This window comes from Lepisosteus oculatus, chromosome 6 (assembly GCF_040954835.1).
Source record: "Lepisosteus oculatus isolate fLepOcu1 chromosome 6, fLepOcu1.hap2, whole genome shotgun sequence".
NCBI classification, from domain to species: Eukaryota; Metazoa; Chordata; class Actinopteri; order Semionotiformes; family Lepisosteidae; genus Lepisosteus; species Lepisosteus oculatus.
Genome location: NC_090701.1, coordinates 42,880,893 through 42,905,131, shown reverse-complemented (window position 1 = coordinate 42,905,131; position 24,239 = coordinate 42,880,893). Strand labels below are relative to the sequence as shown.

Sequence of the window (24,239 nt, the reverse complement as noted above, 5' to 3'; positions counted from 1 at the left end):
TTGAACCAGTGACCCAAGGATAGTCAACAGCTGTTTCACTGCTGTCCTCCACTCTACCAGTTTGAAATTAAAGGAACTTTACTCTCTAAATACAGTTGTACAAACACAAGAGCACACCACAAATCCCACTACCACTGTAGTCAGCTTGCAAAAAAAGTGTAAGAAGGGAACCAAAACTGATTAAACTTTGAGACTTCGTTTTTATGAGTATACAGAAGTTCTTCTGCTTCTCCTAGCACAAACTGTGTTCAGAGGGATAATCTGACAAATGAGTTCACACTGAAAACTACAGAAACAGCACATTTGTTTGAGACAACAATTTAATGATATCAGGAGTAACCATCATTGGTCAAAGGTATTTATAATAAATTCTCCTTGTTTCAGTCTGGCCTCGAGATCACCCCTCAGTCAGACAGTTCTATACAGCACTGTTAAACAGGCATGACATAGGTTGTTTCATTATGCTGAATAACAATTTGTCATTATCATGGGTGATCAACACAGCGTGTGCTGATAAAGGCTCGCAGGGCATCGCTGGAAACAACACACACTCCACCTCTGTGAAGCATACTTTTCCCCGGGATGCTGAGGCTGTGTTGTGGGAGTCAGTCCTTTTTTCTTCTTGCAGATCCTGGACAAGCATATGTCTGGTGTACGAGCCCTAGACGCCACACACGTTTCCAGCTCGTTGTACAAGACATTTTGGGCATGACGTCACATTCCCACCTCTCAAGAAAGCCCTGGCAGTGTGAATCTGAATCTGTCTCCGAAGAACATCTTTTGGATTTGTGATGTTTTATAAAACATCCAGCTAAAAAAGCTGTCCCAGAGTTTTGTAGTCATTCCCTGCTTTCAAATCTGACTCCCTATTTGAAAACAACACTGATAAATAAATATTTAATTAGTATGTATCTTCCCTTTAATGAGATCTGCACTAAGCAGGAAACAAGCACAGGCTTTATAAATATAAGATTGGATGGAAACATATGAGATTCAGCTTCCTGTTCTGTAATACCGAAAGTGAAAATGTTGCTTGTTGGCTCGTGTTTTATGGTACAACAGCATCAGCACATTTTAAATGCTTTGTGGACTGCAGCACAAGCGAATCCTGCCTCGACCAGCTCTTCTTACAACTTGGTAATGTGCATTTTTACTAAGGCTCCTCACTTCAAAGCGATAAAATGAAAATGGCATTGTTACTGTGTCTGAGTTTCTGACTATTTTCATAACATCTACTGTTTGTGTTTAGCTGACGTTAAGAATGTTCTCTTCTTATTATGTTGTTTCTTTTTCTGACTGTGCAGTAAAGTTCAAGTAAATAAAGTACAGTATGCATGTGTTGTAGGTTTTAAAAGAACATGTTTATTTCTACCATTCATTTCATATGCAAAACATTTATTTTAATGTTCTCTGAAAAGCTCAATATTTCCCCATGGTGCATTTAATGAGTGATACTAGCTATACCTGCTTATCAAGTTTATATATGACCATGTACAGTATGTATCTGTACAGCAGGTGAAAGATGATATTGTACAGCTTTAAACACAAGCATTGACACTACCTGTATATGTCAATGACTTGACAGAAGGATATCTATTAAGAATAATTAAAGTTGTTTGTCAAGCTCTTAGCCACTTGTGAACAACTAATTCAGCCTGACCAGTACTAAAGCTATTCTGATGAGATAAGGTATTCTGAAGGTATTTTTTGTCATCTCTATATATAAAAATTAGATGCAAGACACAAGGCTACAGTACACAGCTACAATTTATAGATAGCTGTTAAATATTCTGTTAACTGAATTTTCAAATACGTCTTTTGTGGCTTCCTGGAATGTAGGGGATTTATGTGTTTTAAAAACATTCCTTCAGCATCACTGGAGATAGATAGCAGTTTAACGGGCGTTTTGGCATACCGTGCTCTCACACGCAAAGTAAATTTGGACCTGCTGTATATTCAGTTTTAAGTAGGTGCCCAACAGCTACCTTAAACGTTTGTTGTTTTCTTGCTTGAGGGGTATCGTGGGCATCATACGAAAAAGAAACTTTCACTTTTTGTTTGCCTTTTTCCTTTAAATGTGTGTGACGCAGGAAATGTGCAAGCATGACAAAGCTGGAAAGTCCCGTAAATATTTATTTCTCACTAAAAGCAACGGATTTGGTTCACTTCCACTTTATTTTCTATTTCACAGCATCCTGTTTAATACCCGGTGAGCACTCACACAGATACGAATTCAATGCAATTTGACATTTTAAAGCAATTTTAAAACAATTTCAAAGCTATACTTATGCAAATTATGCTGTATTGAATTTTTGCATGGAATGTTTACCTAAGAATACTACAGAAAACAATTATTATGGTAATATATAAGGATGAATTAGCACTTAAATTATGCACACATTTATAAGGCTGAGTATTTGTGCCTCAGATGTCTGTGGAGTACTTTTAAAATATTATGAGACTTTGCGTTTGTATAAATTGAAAATTAAGCAGTTTACACCTGTACTTGTCTTTAAAGCTTAAATGCTATTAAGCTAATTACCCTTCTGTGAATGAAACATAAAAATAGATCGCAGAGCTTCCTTCCCACCTCACGATGGGATCCGCTGAAGAAGAAGGAGCCAGGCCGCCCGCAGAAGAACCATTCAGCGATCTGGATCTCTCGGGGGATTTTGACTGTCCAATATGCCAAGAAGTCTTCAAAACACCCATCAGGACCAAAACCTGCAAACACGTGTGAGTAAAATGGACTGATCTTTTCACTGAGCCCCTGAATTTAACATTTGATGGACGTCCTATTTTGCTTTTCTGCATTGTGCAAGAGCTGACCCCAGCTAATGATAATCGTTACTGTATGTGGAAGGTGAGCTTGTAGATTTGAACACTGCAGTATCTGCACCCCTTCACGAAACAGCTGGGAGGGGAGAGTGTGGGGGGCGTGGCTTTCAGCGATGTTTCCTCACGGCTTCGGGGTCCTGCGTTCAGTCCTGGGTGCTCCGGTTCCTTTTCACCTCCAAATGACACGTTGACTCAGCTGGGCAGACCCCTTGTGTCCTGCACAGACTGTGTTTGCTCTCCGTCCTGCGTTGCTGCCCACTGCTGTGACTCTCTCCCGGATGAGCAGCTCACTGACCCTGCACACAACACCTCAAGGGTGAAACTGGATGTAGCAGTGCAGATTTAAAAACCAGGCCAGGGAGATCCTATGGGATTAGCCAGTGGGCTGGTGCAGGAGATGAGGGTTGAATTGCCTATTAGCCCTCTCCGTTCTGCCACTTCTAGAGTCGGTTCCTTATCCCTTAGTCCTTGCTCCTCAGTGGAGGGATGAGCCACCAGCAGAACAAAGGACTGCCCAGTCCTGAGCTCCTTTCAGTGCATCCTGTCGGCTTCCTCCTACATCTCTCAAACTGCTCCTGCCGTTCCCTTGCTAGACAACAGGGTCCTCACTCCACCAGAGCCTCCACATAATGGCTTTGTACCCACACCACCGGGGTGTACACACATTTAATAATAATAAAAGCATCACTTTATTAACCCTTTATAATTTCTTGCATTAGGAATTTGTCTTTTCACATACCCCAGCTTGCTCTCCATGAGACACACAGACAGGGAGAGAAGCTTGGGGTCAGAGTGCAGGTTAAACATTGTACAGTGCCCCTGGAGTAGTTGGGGTTAAGGCCCTTGCTCAGGGGCCCAATAGAGTAGGTTTCCTCTGCCGGCTGCAGGATTTGAGCCGGCAACCCTCCAGCCACAGGCACGGATCCTTAGCCACAGAGCCACCTCTCCGCCCTGTTTGTCCTGGTGCTTCCCACTTCATTCATGTATGGGTTGTATTTTGCATGCAGAGCCCTTTCCCACATTGGTGTGCTTGTTTTCATTTTCATTTCATTTTTTCATTTCCTTTATACTGTCTTGAAATCCATCCGTCCATTTCTTAAGCATCCGTCTGTTCCGTTACTAACCATTTCATCCAATTCGGGGTCGCAGGGCACACACACACACACACACACACACACAGGGCCATCTTTCCCAGAAGCCAGGTGACCCACCAGCATGTCCGTGGACTGCAGGAGGAAACCCATGAGAACATGGAGAGATCATGCATACTCCAGACAGCAATGCTAACCACTGTGCCACCCTTAACTGAGATCTTCTCTTTAATTGCCTTTTGTATTTACACTTAATATACAACTTCATAAACATGGTAAGCTGCCCTAGTTAAATAATAATATCCAGCAGGAAAAGTATTTTCAAGTATGCATTTATTTCTCAGTCAATGCCATGTTAGTTTACAGTATCAAATTCTGTGTATCAATGTGTGTGACCCTGCATCAATGTGTGTGTCCCTGTATCACTGTCTGTGACCCTGAATCAATGTGTATCACTGTCTGTGACCCTGCATCAATGTGTATCAATGTGTGTGACTCTGTATCAATGTGTATCACTGTGTGTGACCCTGCATCAATGTGTATCAATGTGTGTGTCTCTGACTCAATGTGTATCAATGTCTGTGTCCCTATATAATGTGTATCGATGTGTGTGACTCTATATCAATGGGTATCAATGTCTGTGTCCCTGTATAATGTGTATTGATGTGTGTCCCTGTATAATGCGTATAATGTGTATTGATGTGTGTGTCCATGTCTAATGTGTATCAATGTCTGTGTCCCTGTATAATGTGTATTGATGTGTATGTCCTTGTCAAATGTGTATCGATGTGTGTGTCCCTGTATAATGTGTGTCGATGTGTGTGTCCCTGTATAATGTGTGTCAATGTGTGTGTCCCTGTCTAATGTGTATCAATGTCTGTGTCCCTGTATAATGTGTATCGATGTGTGTGTCCCTGTATTATGTGTCGATGTGTATGTCCCTGTATAATGTGTGTCGATGTGTGTGTCCCTGTATAATGTGTATTGATGTGTATGTCCCTGTCTAATGTGTATCGATGTGTGTGTCCCTGTATTATGTGTGTCGATGTGTATGTCCCTGTATAATGTGTGTCGATGTGTGTGTCCCTGTATAATGTGTATCGATGTGTGTGTCCCTGTATTATGTGTGTTGATGTGTATGTCCCTGTATAATGTGTGTCGATGTGTATGTCCCTGTCTAATGTGTATCGATGTGTGTGTCCCTGTATTATGTGTGTCGATGTGTATGTCCCTGTATAATGTGTGTCGATGTGTGTGTCCCTGTATAATGTGTATTGATGTGTGTGTCCCTGTATAATGTGTGTCGATGTGTGTGTCCCTGTATAATGTGTGTCGATGTGTGTGTCCCTGTATATTGTGTGTCGATGTGTGTGTCCCTGTATAATGTGATTCGATGTGTGTGTCCCTGTCTAATGTGTGTCGATGTGTGTGTCCCTGTATTATGTGTCGATGTGTATGTCCCTGTATAATGTGTGTCGATGTGTGTGTCCCTGTATAATGTGTATCAATGTCTGTGTCCCTGTATAATGTGTATCAATGTGTGTGTTCCTGTATAATGTGTGTCGATGTGTGTGTCCCTGTATATTGTGTGTCGATGTGTGTGTCCCTGTATAATGTGTGTCAATGTGTGTGTCCCTGTATAATGTGTGTCGATGTGTGTGTCCCTGTATAATGTGTCGATGTGTGTGTCCCTGTATAATGTGTGTCGATGTGTGTGTCCCTGTATAATGTGTGTCAATGTGTGTGTCCCTGTATAATGTGTGTCGATGTGTGTGTCCCTGTATAATGTGTGTTGATGTGTGTGTCCCTGTATAATGTGTGTCGATGTGTGTGTCCCTGTATAATGTGTATCGATGTGTGTGTCCCTGTCTGAAGGGCCTGAGCACAGCCGTGCTGTGACTCCTCTGCCTCCCGACCATGAGTGTGTCATGTGTGTGGGATCTCTCCCTGCAGGTTCTGTAAGCACTGCTTCGTGGCGGCGGTGAGGGCTTGCGGGCCGCACTGCCCCATGTGCCGAGGGCCCGTGTCAGAAGACGAGAAGAGAGCCACCGACGTGGCCCGCCGGATGAGGACGAGGAGGGGGCGATGCAGAGCCTGCGGAAGTTGTGTAAATACTGTGTTTATTTACTTCCTGTTGCTGAAAGGGTGCTCACTGAAATTGACTGCAGGTCAGCAGTATGCGTACCCCCCCAGGAATAAAACTGTAGTTTGAGACATCGCAAAGGAGAGAATAATTTTCGCAATTTTGTATTAAAAATAGAAAACAAAAAATAAAAACACTCTAACTGACCCGTTTGCAAACGCAAACTGAAACTTTTAGATGGGTATAAAATTACCGGTACTTTTCTGTTCCCAAACAGCTGTTCCACAATGGATTGACCATCATGGTATACTACAGTTTAGTACTGCAGATCTGCAGTTTATTACTGCAGATCTTTTCAAAAGATATGCCTATATTAAAAAAAAAACAACGATGGAAAGTACATTGTGCAAAAATGTTTTAAATGAAAGTGAAACTCAGATGGCAAGTGAGGAACGGACTTTTAGATTTTGAGTGTTTTTTAAAGCGAAAGTGATTCTTCAGGTGCTGGCCTGGTAAATTGGGGACTCTCTGTCCTTGTGCCTGTAAGTTCCCCTGCCCCAGGTTCTTGAGCAATTCTGAAAGCAGAAAACCTCTCTCTCCTGATTGCTTTCAGAAATGCGTGTGCGATCATGTTGACGGCCGATTGTGCGATAAAGCTGCAGTGTTCTTCCACAGAGTGTTTTCAGTCAAATGAGGAGGCATTACAAGTACTGCAGGAAGTACAGAGAAGAGTATGGGAACCCTGTTGTGCCCCAAGCCCAGGGAACAGTGTCTGGCGGAGCACAGAGCACAGCCACCATCAGGTAACTGGCACCAAGCAGCCCCCTTCCACTCATTGCTCAACAGGCTAAGAAATGCAGCGGAAATCTGCTAGTTCGCCTTTTGTGGCAAAGCAGTGCAAGAAGATTTCCTAATATCGTAAGCCCATATCGAACAGTTTTGTGCTACTCTGGAAATACAGTACCGCAGACAGGAATTGTGAATCTCTGTGCTTGGCTCAGAGATGTGATACACCTTCCAAAATCTTTCTTGACTCTAAAAAAGAATTAACATGTACATCAGCTGAAAGATTTAGCTTAGTTTTAGCTGTGAAGTTACATCTATTCTGTATTTGGCTGTTCATATGTCCATGTTGACACATCAGGACTATTCTATTTCAACTACTATTACTGTCCAGTCCACAGACCACTTGTTGGTCAGTCATTAAGGACTACAGAGAGCCCAAATCTAAGACAATGTCGGAAAAGTGAACATTTCTTTAAAAAAATCACTTCTGTCTTCTTGTTTTATACTGTATATGTTTTCTAAATGTATCTTTGCCGGAGCTTGCGGGCATGGGAATTTTTCAGCGTGTGGAAACAGTGACCCCTGCTGTTCAGAAAGGTCTATGGCAGGTGTTCCTGTGTTGACACGCAGTGTGCAAGATCGCTTACAGGGAATTTCCGCTTCGACAGAAGACTAACTGCCCTGGCTCGTCATTTTAGTCATGAAAGTAAAATAGTCTTTACAAAAATAAAAAAGTCTGACATCTGTTAGTGACTTTTACACAGCAAAGCAATAAAATGAGCCATATTGTATACAAACTCATTATAGTCATTATAGTATTTTGTTGACTTTTAAATATTTTGAGAAACGTTTTGTATGAAAATAGTTTTGCTGAATACGACTTTTATTGACATCTAGGAACCTGACTGCGGTGCACGACCATCGACCCGTTCTTGGGCCTGAAAGGTGGGAACGTTGAAGATAAATCAATAACGAGGCACAGATTCCTCAATAAGATGCTAGCTAGATTTTTGATTCTGCTACAAGAACTGCTAGACCATAACCTTTAAATGTTATTCTTTATTCAGACCGTTTCGAAAAATAACGCCAGGCTCTCATATCTTTCATAATGATGGGTACATACAGGTGTTCGTATATATTTTACGACCTTAATCTTGAAAGTTATGTACTTGTAGTTTTCATATGAAATCCCCCAAAATGCATTTATTTGGAAGAGTGAAGGGACCACAGTGCTAACCTGGCAATCTTGTGTATTCTCGTGTCCTAGCATGAGCATGACGTACTCCTGCCCTTACTGTCAGCAGCCGGGCTTGTCTGACATGAGCCTGGTGCAGCACTGCAGAGGCAATCACGTGGGAAACCCCGCTCCGGTGGTGAGTAGCGGAGCGGTGACGTCATCGCCCCCCGGCGCCTGCTCCTTGCGGTTTCACACAGAGATGATTGGCTCGCCTTGTTCTTGCAGGTCTGTCCTATCTGCGCAGCCACCTCCTGGGGAAATCCAAGTTACTACAGCACGAATTTCATTGGCCACTTAAATCAGAGGCACAGGTTCAGCTATGACAATTACACGGTAAGGCCTCATTTTACAAAAATTAAAATCGACGTTTTAAAGCTTAACCGGGGAAGTCAAAGTACCGTATACGAAATAAACGTAGTTCAGAAACTTCTGTCTGTATGCAGCCTTTCTGAATGACAAATATCCTCTTCCATTAGCTAAGGAAAATAATTACCACAAGTCATTTTTGTACAGCATACGGATAATTTGCACTGCTTTGACGAATAAACAAGAGAAAGTGACTTCTTTCCTAAAAAAAAGGCAAGATTCTATATTGCCTATTGATTGCTAGTAGAGGGAAAACAGAACTGTTAAAAAATGTTAGACCTTTACTTGTTCTCTGAGTTCCTGGCTGAAAAGTATAATTTCCCTTCTTTTATATCGATCCAGAAATCACATGCAAACCACATCACTCTTTCTGTACTGCTAATGCTCATATTATCCTTTTTTCAGAACACACGTGTGGATGAAGATGCCCTGTTTCATCTGGCCGTGGAACAGTCTGTACGTCATAGTCTTCAGAACAATCAGCTATAGTTTGGAAGCCTTTGCTGCCCCCAGCATTCTGCATGAAGCTTGAACTCTGCCTCTTGCACCTCTTGATATAAAATGACTGCATTGCACACAGGGCTTGATTTCTGAAAATCTAGCTTTAACAAGAGAAGTGCAAGTGTTTAACGAACCCATACAAACCCCATGAGTTTACATATAATATCTGTGGATCGGGCGGGATGCCCACAAATATCACTTTTTAATTAAAAGATTTCTGTATTTCTATTTATATATAGGAACAAGTAATAGGTTTATTCCATGCTGAAAAGATAAGAAAGAAAACACAATGTTTCGGCTGTGGAGCCTTCTCACGCCTGAAGAAGGCTCCACAGCCGAAATGTTGTGTTCTCTTTCTTCTCTTTTCAGCATGGAATAAACCTATTACTTGTTCCATTGCAGCCTACCCATGCTGACGCAGCTACCCACCTGAACTATTTATATATAGTTTATTTATATATAATGATGAATACTTTTGAAAACTCTAGTTCTGATGAACTAGAAGTGCGTTACTTCCGCTGGGGAATAAACACAGTTTTAAAATGCTTCCAAGAAATCCATCGTGGGATAAAAACCTATAAAAATCTGTTGTGATGAAAGTGATGTACATATCTACCACGGGGATTATTTCAGCATAGGCAAAGTGCCAGAGGACATTTTACATGAAGATTCTTTCAGTCGTGTACTAGTAAAAACTGAATGTGATTTTACAATTAAAAATTATTATTTTGAAACTGGAGGGCATCCTTATCAGTAGGAAACAGTATCTTATATAAGCTCATGGATTTATAACACTTCTAGATTACTAGGCTATTATTCAGAAAAGTACCATGACATTTAAGTACACCTACAAATAATCACTTTACTTTTCCTGGTTTGAAGCAGGTGGGAAAAGTATTATCCAGCATTAGCTCTTCTGTCTGCGTGCAAGTGCTTATGTTCAGCATTATATAGCTGATCACTCAGGAATTGCGCACATAGACTTTTTAGTGCCGTATTTTTGAAAGACATCACGTGTGAATTAAAAAGGGACAAAATAAAGTTAAACAAATCCAGTATGCAAGTTTCTTTATTTCGTGTTTGTTGTGAAAAAAATAGTATTTTAAATTATATCTTAAAATATTGTATCTGTACAGTAATACATTCATGACAGTACTATGTGATTAGTTTTATAACTTTTGAACACAATTATGACTAACAGTAGCGTAAGGCAGAATATTTACAGACATTCAGTTGTTGCTGTATATTTATTCTTTGAATCAGTGAATAATAACGGCCTGATATATGGGTTCTTAATGTATCATATGACATGCCATATTCTACAAGCACCTTTATAATAAAGACACTTTACTGTTTATAGGCTCACCAGTTGAAGCACTAATTTTATTAATATTGTATTGTATTGAAATCAAAATGTGCCTAAAGCCTTCGGTAAACCACTACTAGAATACAGCAAGCGTGGCTCTCTCATACGTACACTTTAGCAGTAATGCTGCAACGCAGTTTTTCCAGCTCCATAACACCTGTCAAGTGCCAGGTAGGTGAAATTACTTTCAAGCACGGTTCCCGAAGACCTTGTCTGTTCTGTTCCAATCTGACTAGTAAATCAAACAATTAACCTACACTGGACACATACAGCTTTGCCTGGACGCGTTGTACTGTACTGTAATTGTACAGTATTTATCATTCAGAAATGGGAGAGAGGATATTGCCTTATATTGATTTATGAGATCCCTTTTGCATTGTGCTTGGTATTAAGATACACCATAATTTTAGACTGACCCTTTGTTGTTGGTATCATTTATTAATAAGATTCACATTTGTAAAACACAAATTATAACAGACAGATAGCCCAAAGACATAATGAAAAATGATTTCCAGTGGCTTGCAAAAGTGGACAACCCCTTGGAAAGCTTCCTCATTTTATTGCTGTCAGAGTTTGCAATCATTATACTTTATATTTAGAATATCTTGCAAATACCTTTCATTATTTTTGCAGAGTGTAAATGCAACATTAGAAATAATAATTGTGTGCCCTCTAAACACCATCTCAGTGTCACTGTTAAATCAGTCTTTTCTGGGGGTGAAAGTAGCAACTCCTAAGTGAAGAGATAAGATCACTTTATTAACCATATACAATTTCTTGCATTAGGAATTTGTCTTTTCACATACCCCAACTTGCTCTTCATGAGACACACAGACAGGGAGAGAGAAGCTGGGGGTCAGAGCGCAGGGTCAGCCATTTATACAGCGCCCCTGGAGCAGTTGGGGTTAAGGGACTCGCTCGGGGGCCCAACGCAGTAGGATTCCTCTGTCGGCCGTGGGATACAAACCGGCAACCTTCCAGCCACAGGCACAGATCCTTAGCTACAGAGCCGCCGCCCCAGTAAGAAGGACATCCAGCTCAGGTTCCACCGAGATTGAACTCGGATTACACCATGGAACCGATAGCGAGTATCTTGGCTTGTTCACATGTTTTCATCTAAAACTAATCATATTTTATGTGGCTGTTTGTCACATAAACCACTTCAAACAGAGTGAGTTTTTTAAACATCTCTATATACATGCTGTTACTCTCAACATTTTCTTTGTAATATTTTCTTCTGTTTCACACTGTCCTCTATTACATCTTGATACAAGTGCAGCCTCGCAGGAGGGGATTTAGTAATATGAAGCAGTAGCGTGACTCAGATATTTCTGAGGGTTATTTGGGAGCTGTTTGTTGAATTACTGTAAATAGAGACAGAGATTGAACGTATCTGTACGTGGTGATAAAAATATCAGGAAGCTGGCAAGAAAACGGAAATTACAAACGTTCTGTGTGGTATTGTGGGTAAAGTTGTGTTGCATAGTTTGGGAGAGATGTGTTAAAGCAAAAGTAAAACAACTTTCTCAGTGCTTCAGCAGATCATGGAGTCTGGAACTGCAGGTGGTGACACGCCAGTCGAATTTGAGTGCCCAATCTGTAAAGATGTCTTTCTGGATCCTATTTATTTACCCTGCAGACATGCGTAAGTAGAGAACAGTACTGTCTGAACTCAGAAAGCGAACTGTGATGGAATACATTGAGCACAGGATTGGTCTTTTGATCTGCCTCTGTTAAGCGATAATGTTTCAGTTCTGTGGGTCAGACGGAATGCTGGTATTGTACTATCTAGATTACATGACCCAGAATGAATTCTAAAATCTTTTTATTATGATTTTAATTGTTTTCGCACTTGAAAGTGAAGTCCAACGTTCAGCCTTCTAAGAGTGTAAAGAACAGATAAGCAAGTTGTGAGTCAGAGTAAGCAAGGGGTGCAAGGCAGTATACACCCTGGATAAGACACCAGTCTATCACAAGGCACGCACAGACAAACACACACACTCACACACAATTTTCCCAGGAGCCAATTAACCTACCCGGATGTGTCTGGGAGACTGTGGGAGGGAACTGGAGCACCCAGAGGAAACTCACGTGAACAGAGAGACAACATAAAACTCCATGCAGACAGCACCCCAGGAATTGAACCCAGGGCCCCAGAGCCCAGCTAGCCACTGCACCACTGTGCCAGCCAAATGCGCTAGTATTTATATGTATATTAGTATACAAAGTATATAATTCGGAAAAATAAATATTTAGATTCAGTGCATCAGAGAGGCTTTAACGATTTCCAGCAAAATGTTTTGCTGTAATGCTGATCCAACCAATTCTTCTGGGAGAGTAGATTTTACTGCAATAGAATCTAATGCCTCTCATTTTCCAGTATCACGGTACTATTTTGAGTGTTAATATGTGACTTGTGTGCTGTGAGCTCTGGTTATTATTTGAGGCAAAAAAAAAGCTCAGGAACTGAGTTTTGTTGTGAAACTGTCATATAGACCTTTAACTAAGTCAGTCTTTAAGCAGGTTCTACAATAATAAAATTATAAAAGGCTAAAAATATATCTGTCTATTCGTTTCTGATAAGTAAGTGTTTATTTAGTGACACAAAGAGTGTATGAAAAGAGTCATTCTCTTGTCGGGTGTACAGACCAGGTCATGTGATCGGGGAATTCTTTAATGATGGCAAAACTTCTGGCTGACTTGACTGTGCTATTTCCTTAAAATGTATAGCTTTGGTAAAAAAAAACTTCTATAGAATTTCAACCTACTGTCCTTGACATTGGATAGAGCCGATGGTAAAGATGTATTCTTTTTTTATCACTCCATTTTAAGTCTTTAGAACAGAACAGGTCAAGAATGAATCAGTAGTGAAGCTTCCACACCTAGATTCTATTATACCAGAATACAAATTTTTCTGCTGTACTGTAATTGAGGGTGTACCCAGCGTTGCACTTTACAGAGTACTTTACAAAAGTAACTCTCTTATCTCCTGTAACACTGTCTCTGTTGGTAATGTTTATCTTCTTTGTTTTATTGTTGTACTGGACTGTGCCATAAAACAACCCCACCCCACCCTCCTGAGGATAATGTCTTTGCAGTGTTTATTGGATTTATTTGATGCCTCTATAGTAGTCTGCTGTATTACAGAAAGCCTGCTGATAAATACATATGATAAATTCACTTTAGGACTTCTTTGGCACAGGATGCATTAGGGGCGTTAGAGAGCAAGTATACGAGACATGAGATCTGAAACTGGTTTTAAAGGAATCACAGCTCAGTACACGTCTGACAGGTCTGACCGTAGTTTGGCATGGATATGGGAAAAAACAATGTAACAAAGGCCGTGACAGAAAAGTCAACATTGGTTATCTCTGTGCCAAATCACTGGTGATTAATGTTCTATATTATATTTCTAAAGAATTATTCATATCTGTGCTGTTTTTGAAAAAACTTTAGTTTTTTTGACAATCATTACTGCTGCTCTAGTTGCTTGTGGTAGTGTCAGGGGAGCCGGGACTAACTCCCGTGAAATGCGTTGTAACAGACCCTGTGCGTGACGGTATGATCCGGAAGTGTCTGGAGAAGCGCATCAGGGAAGGGACAGCGAGATGAGGTCGGGTCGACAGACAGGGGGCACTGACGGTGGTGATCCGGTGCACAGGGAAAGGCTGAGGCGACAAATCCAAAAAGTCCAATGTCCATTGCAAGGAGGTCCATCCAAGATGAACACAGGAACAAGGAAGTAGTAACACGGAATGGTAAAGCCATAACGGGGCAAGGCGCTCCAAGCCCCGGACTCAGAGGTCAGGACGCCTGGGGAAAAGGCCTGTGCCCTCGGCCTGCTCCTGAGCCCAGTGGATAGGCGGGCCTTCAGACGTCTCCCAAAGCTGAGCCCGGAACAATGGAGACACTGGGCTTAAATTAGGGAATGAGACCCAGGTGAAACTAATAAACTAAGAACAACACAGGAGCGCCCTCTAGAGGAGGGATGACGACCGTGACAGGTAGCATGACAGTCATATTGACCACAATCGTTGTAGAAGGGTCCTTCTGCAGAAACACCTATATCTCTGTTCCGTTTTCTCTTCCAGCTTCTGCCGGTCTTGTGTGTCTGAGGCTCTCCGGACCAGGAGCCACTGCCCCGTCTGTAGGGGTCCCAGCGATGGGCCGGTCACACCGGCGAGAGATGTCGTGCAGAGGATGGAGAGCACCTCCGGCACTTGCGCAGAATGTCGCTCCGTGGTAGGCAATACTCACCGCGAGAGAGAGGAGAGGGAGAGTTTGTTTGCCATAAATGTCCATATACATTAGGATTTGTATTGGCGCTGTTCTCTCGGGATCTGAACAGGGCAATAGGTAAAGCACTTTCACACAATGTGCAAGTACATTACAAAACAGTAAATAATAAATAATGACAGTACAACAAAGCACAACAACATACAACAGTCTGTACAAAACAATAGTCATGCGGGACAATAAACACATGAATTTATGTAAAACTGAGTTCTTGACTCTCCGTGGTCATTAAAAATCCCAGGACGTTTCTCAAAAAGAGTAGGCGTGTCACCACAGTGTCCTGGCCATATTCTCCCCTGGCCTTTACCAGTCATGGCCTCCTAATAATCCCCCTCTCTGAACTTGCTTCATCACTCTGTTCTCATCCACACTGGTAGTACTGGTGCACTATGGCTGCTGTCGCATCATCCAGGTGGAGCTGCACACTGGTGGTGCTGGAGGGGAGTCCTCATTCCCTTAAAAGCGCTTTGAGTGGAGTGTCCAGAAAAGTGCTATATAAGTGTAAGGATGATTATTTTCCAACATACACTGTATATATCATATCTGAATCATGCGAAGACCTCAGAATCTTATTTATTTCCTGATGAATGGTTGTACACAATAAATGATCCTTCATGGTAGATTCTGAGCTGTTTTGTACAAAGCCAAATAAAATTGTGAAAATAAGCTCTACTCAGCAGCACCAAAATCTCACAAAGCTTAAATGTAAATAGTTCTCTGTCATTGATATTAACTTATTACAAATAATACATCTTTGTGACTAGTCTACCAGCCCCAAATAAGAACTCAAAAGAGGTAATTAGTCATCAATCAGTTAAAAACATTTTCAACCAAATACAGGATGTGCAGCTACTCCAGATGTTATTCCTTCACTCAGACTCCATTAGTCTTACACAAACAGACAGTGCCCTGGGTCAACAGCACCACCCTCTTGATGAAAAGAGAATGTTGTCAATTGTAGTGTAAACACAATTTACAGGGACTGCAAATCCCTACCAATACAAAGACCAAGAGCTTTAGTAGTTAGAATTAAGTAACATAGTCTATAGGGGAGTGTTATTTCTCAAAATGCCTGAGAAAGAAAGCAAAGAAAACTGAAGAAAGAGCAAAACAATTCCAGGGGCCTTTCTTCCTCAACACATAAACTGGTAAAACCATTTTTGTATATGCATCCCACGTATTGTTGTTACAAATAGCTTTCCGGTAACATAATCTCTAAATACCCTTGATAAAACTTTTACCTGAACACTAATTCACTTAAGAGTAACAAAGGGAAAATATGGTATGCTTTTTTGTGAAAACATCATGCATGATCTTTGATGATATGTATGAGCATCACAAATGTTTAACTGTTTAATTTGAATAAAAGCACAGCTGTACTTTACTTTAAAACTCCAGTGTCCAGCAAAAGTGGCTAAATTTTGATCATCAATGCACATGACATAGGACCTATGGTATATTAAACGAAGAGTAATTATGATGAAATACAGTATACTTTATAATTGAGTTGTCTTTTTAATATTAGCTAGAATTTATTCCAATTAGCTTTTTTTTTAAATGTAAAAGCTAATTATTCTTTCATTTAACCAACAAGATATTATAACTAGTACTCAGGGTATCATTCGTTTATAAGTGATAATATTGTGGTAACTATAGCAGTAGTGGCAAATACACTGGGGCAGATAGCACCCCAGGATTTAAAACAAGGTCCTTGGTGCTGCAAAGCCGTAATGCGAACCACTGCCTCTGTAAAAGGCTGTGATCTCTGATGCCTTGACATGGGTTTTGAGCCCATATGGGCATCCCAGTCAGGTTCAGCCCACTGAGCTACCTCAATTCTACAATGCTTTAAAGGCAAACCTTGAGAACTGAAATAAAAAGTGAGGCTAAAATCACCATCTGAAAGGCTTTTATTTGAACAAATGAAAATCTGATGATTCCAATGTGCCACACTAAGACAACTGAGATGGATGAAGAGTGCTGATGCCCCCTTACAGAATAAGACAGACAGCCCGTAACGCTGCCCTCTGTTTCCTAGGTGTTCTTCAGCCAAATGAGACATCACGCTCAAAGGCACTGCTCCGTCCTCCGCGTTGCACGTCCCTCTCCTGCAGGCCCGGCGGTGACTGTTGAAGGGTGGGTGTCTCTTACTGCCCTGTCACTTTCTCAGTGTCACAAAGCGTTCTCTCAGGACCCTATGCAGACAACACAATCTGGGGAGGAGTGAAGAAAACACGGGGAAAAAGGCATGCAAGGGGGCTGGAAGGAAAACAGGGGGAGTGTCCAGGGTGCACTGGTGTTCGGGGGAGGTCTAGCCGAGGTAAACAGTCCAAGGGAGTCCGAGGCAAATCCATGAGTGTAGCAAATGTCCAAGACCGGGTAGTCCATCCTGATAGACAAACAGAGTTAAAAACCGGAGCGGGATCCGGCGGAGGGTCGGGAAATAAAAAGGGGGTAACGGGACCAGACGCTACCTAATCCCGGACCCAGATGGTCAGGACGCCGTTGTGAACCCTATGCCGTCGAGTCGCTCCTGGACTCGCGGGTAGGTGGGTAGGCGGGCGTCCATCTTCCAAAGCTGAGCCCCGATAGGCAGGAACTTATATATCTGGCTTTTATAGCACAGGGGGCTGGAACCGGAGGCAGGTGTGGGAAATAAGTATAAAACAAGGAAGAGCTGGAGTGTCCTTAAGAGGAGGGGTTTACGATCGGGACACTCAGGCTACAGACAGGAGGAGGCAATTCATCCTGTCTGACTCCTGGATTGCTCTGTTGTTCGAAACACACGTGTCTGTGCTCCTATAATTTACCGTTGTTCGGACAGATTCCAGATAGCTGCTTGGGGTCGAGGATATCAACTACAAAACTGCCATGTGGGGCAGAAATGTTTCTGAAGCCATCCTCTCTGCCACTCCCACCTCTTCCCACGTACCCTTTTGGTTCCTTTAAAAGATACTTCATCTTTTGAGAACTTAGAGAGAAGTCTCTGCTGACACTGTGCTGAGCTGTCGACACTGCGACACTGGGTCTGTCATTTGTATTTGCATATTGTACGAGTATGATCTTTAGGCATTTGATGGAAGTTTTTCGTTTGAACGAAAGCGCTTCTTGTTGCAGTGTCCCAGTGATGACCTTTCAGTGCCCATACTGTGAGGAAGCTGGTCTTGATGAGCTGGATTTGCTGGACCACTGTAATGAAAACCATCTCCGCGACACCAGGCGTGTGGTAAATAAATTACCATCAAATTACAAGCTGTTAAACTGAATATATTTAGTGACCTAAATCCAAATGAACCCTGAATCAATGCTCTTATTTATTCTATTCTATTATTCCAATTTTCCAATTTATTTTCCTTGCAAGGTTTGTCCAATATGTTCAGCTCTGCCTCATGGGGATCCTACTTATCAGAGTCGAAACTTCATTGGACACCTAATCCTGAGACACGGCTTCTACATGGAGGACTTTATGGTGAGTTATTATGAACAGAAGCAATGACATTGAATTATTTGAATTGAAATTTAATTGTGCACTGAGGTTTACTTAGCATAATGTGCAAAGAAATATCTTACAAGTTTATGGTGGTCACCGAAAGTTTGATCACATACAGTATTTATGACAAAGTAGAATACATTGAATTGAACTGAATCCAATTGAATTGAATCAAATTGAATTGACCTTCATTGCCCTTAATGGAATTAATATTGTATTACATACTTGACAATAATTCACTACAGCGACAGTACATGATACAAAACAACATTTAACAGCAGTGCTCAGTCAGAACCCATAGGTATCATAAGGTTAAAAGATGAAAAACAGACAATTATCTAGTAAAGTGTCTAAAACAACAAGAATAATAAGATCCCTGCATGCAAACATTGCATTTCATTTGATTGCATTGATTTTTAGGTGGAATTAAATTTGAACTTACAGAAGGAAAAGGGTTTGGCTGTGACACAAACTCTTGGAATTGATGCAATCCTTTCAGAAATATCTTATTTAGTCAGGATTTATTTAGGCACTCCAATTCCAATAGTTAATAATCAATAGTATTTTAACTCTTACTTTCAAAAACAAACAAACCACTTTTGGTGTGCTTGCCCAGCGTATTAACTAATCTGATGGTCCAAACCAATACCTTCTTTTGACACTATCTCAAACACTTTTTTTTACAGGACACGAGACATGATGACACCATTAACGAGCAAGCTGCAATCTTAGCATCTTATAACGCACTAGTGCAATAAGCCTGGCATGTTTCCAACCTAAATGTAGTCCAAATTTATAGAATGGTCCTCATCAGATACCTTGAGTAAAATGTAATTTCTGTGCTTCCTGTACTAATTACTTTAATCACAAAATCAATGTACTGTATATGGGTCCTGTCAGTCATATAGTTTTGGATTAAATCAAAACTGCTATCCATTTGTCAATCCCAAAGCTACTGTACATGGCAGACTGTCATAGTTTAAAATGAAGAGGCAAACAAGTTGACATTAAGACCAGGGACTGGCGAGGGGATTGGAAGTTTGATTTATCCAGGCCTCACTCTAGCATTAAGGATTTCAGTCTCTCTCATTTGCTCAGGTAAGAAGGACGTCAAAGTAAAACATGCTCTTTCAGATCAAAAAGTAGGAACCAGCATAGAATGCATCAAGTCGCTTTTGTTAAATGTTGTGACAAACTATAAAGTTTCTATAAAGGGTTCACATGGGCGCCCTCACCACTGCCACATCAGGTCAGCCCACTACCATCAGGGACTCAAACCCAGGCCTCTGGCATCACTCAGCAGGGACCCAGCCTCTTGAGCCAAAGGGAAATCTCCCGTCAGGCCGGCGGCTGCGGTCCCTGCTATTCACAGGGAAGGGCGGTGGCGTCACCACGCTGGTAAGCCGGCTCACACAAGGAATGGAGGCCGTAAGCGTTACAATAGCTTATTTCTAAATGAGGCTTTGCTGTTGTATACGAGACATGGCATAGTGTGTGCTGTTGGGTTTTCTGTGATTCTTTGTAAGTTTTGTTATGATTTCTTTCCATATGTAACATATTAAAATCATATGAGAGATCTATAAATATGTTCTTGTGAAGAATCTGCCATGAAAGGTAGAGTAGCAGGTGGAAGCTGCTCATAAAACCATCCTTTCATAATATAAAAGTGTCTCTGTTGTCATTAAAAATCCCAGGGTGTTTCTCGAAAAGAGTAGGGGCGTCCTGGCGAAATTTCCCATTGGCCTTTACCAATCATGGCCTCCTAATAGTCCCCCTCTATGAACTGGCTTCATTACTCTGCTCTCCTCCCCACTGACAGCTGATGTGTGGTGAGCGTTCTGGCGCACTATGGCTGCTGTTGCATCATCCAGGTGGGGCTGCACATTGGTGGTGGTGGAGGGGAGTCCCCATTACCTGTAAAGCGCTTTGAGTGGAGTGTCCAGAAAAGTGCTATATAAGTGTAAGCAATTATTAACTATTATTATTATTATTATTATTGTCAAATTCTAGCTGTAACATAACATGGAGCCCAACTATCCAGGTACATCAGAAACCTATCTAAACACAAAGGGTTTATGTTCAGTTATGAGCTCTTGGAAAGAATCAGAAACTTTTATATGACTTTTAATGGAAATGTAGTGCCACTTTTACAAGTCTTTGTTTTTCATGAATTTTGGAACCAACATTTCTCATCTGGTGAGGGATGAGTGTACTATATTCCAATAGTCCAAGTGTGGTCTTAATAGTGTCCCACGATGTCAACGTCATACAGCATGTCTTTGTGTGAATTCTGTAGGATTAAGGTGAAATATGTATATTTCACACAAAACCTTAAGGGAGAAAACCAGCTAAAGCAAAATTCACATTGCAATAGAGAGTAAGAAATAAAACTACACAGCCTCTTTAAAACGTTTTTGGAGAAAATCATACATACAAGAGTTTCACTTCTCTTCATCTGCTTTCCACCCTGAGCAGGCCGGTGAGGCCGGATGTTACTAGTGATACACATTAACAGGGCAGGAATGTGAATCTTTGCAACAGTTACTGGCTTTTTTGTTGAAGGAGAATATCTCAAGCGCTCACAAGCGCCCCCTAGTGGTAAAGGACATTTTTTCTCTAGACTCGGCGGCCAAACACTTTTAGACAACATTTGTTTTAGAAAAATCAGATTCAGAATTTCAAAACAAATGCTAAAGCTTTATCATACGTTTGCTTAGATTTACCAAACACTGTGTACTAATTTTAATGTTTCATTTTTTAATGTTAGTTAACATACCTCCGATTACGTCAGGTTACGCCTATGAAATGGATGTAAAATGAATAAAGTAATGCATAGTCATGCATATAATTTTAAAAAAAATTTAAAAGGATCTGTGCTTAAAAATAACCACAGTTCTATTTAAGGTGAGGCAAAGGAAAAAATAAAACTCCATCAGTCTCCTAGACTTTGGCTTTGTTCTCATAAACTGCCTTCTGGAATTTATGATGGGCTGATAAAAAAGCCCCAGGTGTACTTGGCAATGATCTGTATATGGCAGACAGTTACAACACAGCCACCACAGCATGGAATAAACCTCTACTTGTTCCAGATGGCCCATGTGAACTTATAAACGCTGCATGTCTCCTGTTGTACACAGAGTACTAATGCCTTGTGCTCCAATTTGTCACGATCGCAACCCCTCCTCTGAAGGGCGCTCCAGCCCTTCCTTGTTAGTTTCATCTCCCGCACCTGCTCCCTGTTCCAGCCCCTTTTCAGTTCCCCCTTAAAAGCCAGACGCTGACGCTAATCTGGGCTCTGCATTGGTTCCCGCATCGTGCGAGCCCAGGACCTGGTTGCGTTATGGTTTTAGTTTCTGTTTCTTGTTCCCGTTCCAGTGCCACCTGCCGGTACTGACCCAGTTCTGGATTTACATCGTCTGTCTCAGATCGATCGCCTGGCCTCTGACTTTTTCCCTGTTTTAGGATTTCCCGTTTGTCTCATCCCTGGATCATTTGCCTCGGCCACACCTCCCCCGACCACCAGCACTCCATGAACACGTCCCCCCTGTTTTCATCCCCATATCCTGCATGCTTTTTTCCTCAGGCTTTCTCACTCAACCCTGGATCGTGTCGCCCTATAGGGTCCAGAAAGAACACACCATGACATAATTAATAATATGAGCATTTTCAAGTGGGCTTTACTGATGAAAGAGCCACAATGGAGAGTTTAGATTGTAATAAATACTGTAGGAAAGCTTAGTAGAAATAGAGACCCTCTTGAACCTTTGACCTTTTAGGGTTAATTTCTTGTAGTATAATCCCTTTTATTTCCATCTAAATAATAGTCCCACTGTGACAGTGCATGATGGAACAAGTGATGTGACAGGTTGAGAAGGTTTGAGGAACCTGATTTTTTAGAGGCTGTATCGTGTCAGAAATCACTGCACAGTCTCCTACATCATCTCAACATTATCAAAGATTACTCTGCTAGAATTCAATCTCCTAAATGATTCTAAGGCTTCTTCACTTCACTGCTGTGAAGATACCAAATATTAATAGCTAAGAAGTCTTAAAATCTTTCAATTTGTTCTTACGTATCCATGTTCCTGGGGAGCCATGGGGTCTTAAAAGGTAAATGTACAGTATATCAACTTGTTCTACTGTATGGTGAAGATTCTGATTTTATTTTTGGAGACTCCTGTCTGGATGTCCTGCTGAGATCCCTGACATCCCATAAAAGGGAACAAGTAAAGGTTTATTCCCTGCTGAAAAGAGAAGGAAGGAAACACAACGTTTCGGCGGTGGAGCCTTTTTTGGGCGTGAGGAAGACAGGGAAGTCAGCAGAGATTATATAGCACAGGAGAACAAAAGCCAGGAGTGGAGAGGAGGCAGGAGCAGGAGGGAGGCAGAGTGGGCACTCAGGCGGTGTGAGGTCTAGAGAGGTGTGAAGTCGAAAACCCACAAATTAATAAAGAGGATTAGAAGGAAACAAGTCTGTCATTGAGAGAAGGGGGAGGTGTGAACCTAGTTTCAGGTCCTGAAAATCCTTGTTTCCTTCTAACTCTGCTGTCTTCCCTGTCTTTCTCACACAGGAAGAAGTCTCCACGGTCAAAACATTGTGTTTCCTTTCTACTCTTTTCAGCCTGGAATAAACTTTTAACTTTTTAACGTTCCTTTGCAGCCTGCGCATGCTGATGCAGCCACCTCCTTGAACCTCTTCATCCTGTATAAGGGATAGCGCTTTCCTGTGACCCCCAGCTCATCCATGAGGATTTCAGCTACAGCCCTGGAAAGGAGGAGCTCATTTCTGGATAACTGCTTCTCCTGCAGGGTTTCCCACTGTGTGTGAAAGAGGCCAGGGTCAGGCAGAAATAAAAACTCAAGACACATCCCGAATGTGACAAGACAGATCAACCCCACTGCACCCATGTGCTCAATAGCTGTTGGATGTCTTCAATTCAGAGCAGGGTGCAGTATTTCCTTGCTGTTGAGGAGTTCAGCAATGACAGCAGATACACCAAGCAGGATTGTGACCTCTTTAGGTCTTTAATATAGAAATCAATATTCAGTTCAGATTGCACATTATTGTTAATATAAAATGATGCCTTTTTACTTCTGGGAGCACACTGTTATCAATTAGTTACTGAAAAACTGAAACATTCACTTGAAGGGATTAATAATTTCCTGTATGTAACCATTCTTTCAATATATCTTTTGTGAGTCTCACTGAGATGATGCTGAAATGTTTGGATGTATTTGATATTTTGGTCTGGTGACACAACCGGATGTACAGTACGTGAATCCCTTCTCCCTGAATTTTGGGAGTCTATTTTTGTTTTGGAACTGGCTATGGAGCTATCAGAGGACAAAGTAGAAATCTTTTTTTCGGAAGGCAGGATTATGCATTGGCTATAAGTCATGTAATTGGTCGCTGGTCTGCCAAATGGCAGCCATGATCCAGTCAGTCAGGTGATGTTTTTATAGTTTTCACAGCAATCGCTGTGCAAGGTACTTTTACCCCAGTGAAACTTGGAGTCTATTTCTGATCTCTGCATTTAATCTCTGTCAATTTGCCGTGTTGTTCACATTCAGAACATTTTCAAAATATTAAAGTACAATACAATTCCAAAAAAGAAAAATAATAACACTGGGAGAAAACATGATTATGGCCTCTGGCATTTCTTCTACAGCTGGACAGGATATTTGCTTCTCACTGTGGGCCAGTGAGCCTGGCTACCTGGCACAAGTTTTGCATTTATAAAGTTCAAAGTTGTGCGCTGGCTGCTTCTTGTGTTCTGTGGACATGATGTTTTGCTGATGAACTGAGGTTAGAGCTCACCTGATGACCGTTGCCCCACAATATCAACACAAAAAGGGGAAATGCCTTATGATGTAGGGTCACTCACAAACATGTTATTAACTCTGCACTCAGGATCAAATATCATGCAACAAATTATACATTTTCATAATGAAAGTTATAAATATGAAAAGAGACAGCAAGCAAAATCTGTGTGTATGTTATAGAGAAGGTGGATTCACAATAACTTGAATGTAATGGACTTGAAAGCAAAAAAGGCTTAATATTTACAATATATAGCAAGTGTTTTATCTTAACTGCAAGGACTGAAGTTTATGTTGTTAATATTTAAGTTATGATAAGTACTGTCTCTGAGGGCAAAGTGGTGCAATTCGAATGTACAATAAAA

General features: G+C 41.3%; 2 protein-coding genes across 4 annotated transcripts; both read left to right on the top strand.

Moving 5' to 3' along the window:
- Positions 1-1,054: 1,054 nt before the first annotated feature.
- LOC102698592 (E3 ubiquitin-protein ligase RNF138-like) lies at positions 1,055-9,960 on the top strand. 2 transcript variants are annotated; one of them, XM_015339528.2, is made up of 8 exons: positions 1,055-1,137; positions 2,570-2,736; positions 5,883-6,036; positions 6,688-6,815; positions 7,696-7,743; positions 8,066-8,171; positions 8,261-8,368; positions 8,807-9,960. In XM_015339528.2, exons 2-8 carry the CDS (start codon positions 2,597-2,599, stop codon positions 8,888-8,890), a joined length of 768 nt encoding a protein of 255 aa, XP_015195014.2. In that variant the 5' UTR covers positions 1,055-1,137; positions 2,570-2,596; the 3' UTR covers positions 8,891-9,960. The 2 variants fall into 2 exon arrangements, with proteins under 2 accessions (XP_015195014.2, XP_006643276.2); XM_006643213.3 differs by lacking the exon at positions 7,696-7,743.
- Positions 9,961-11,666: 1,706 nt separating this feature from the next.
- Positions 11,667-24,145, top strand: LOC102698387 (E3 ubiquitin-protein ligase RNF166). Of its 2 annotated transcripts, none has more exons than XM_069190815.1 (6): positions 11,667-11,913; positions 14,360-14,510; positions 16,603-16,700; positions 17,682-17,790; positions 17,926-18,033; positions 22,715-24,145. In XM_069190815.1, the coding sequence occupies exons 1-6, from the start codon at positions 11,813-11,815 to the stop codon at positions 22,769-22,771; spliced, it is 624 nt and encodes a 207-aa protein (XP_069046916.1). In that variant the 5' UTR covers positions 11,667-11,812; the 3' UTR covers positions 22,772-24,145. The 2 variants fall into 2 exon arrangements, with proteins under 2 accessions (XP_069046916.1, XP_015195015.1); XM_015339529.2 differs by lacking the exon at positions 22,715-24,145 and adding an exon at positions 18,741-19,720 and having other exon boundaries at positions 11,677-11,913.
- Positions 24,146-24,239: the final 94 nt, after the last annotated feature.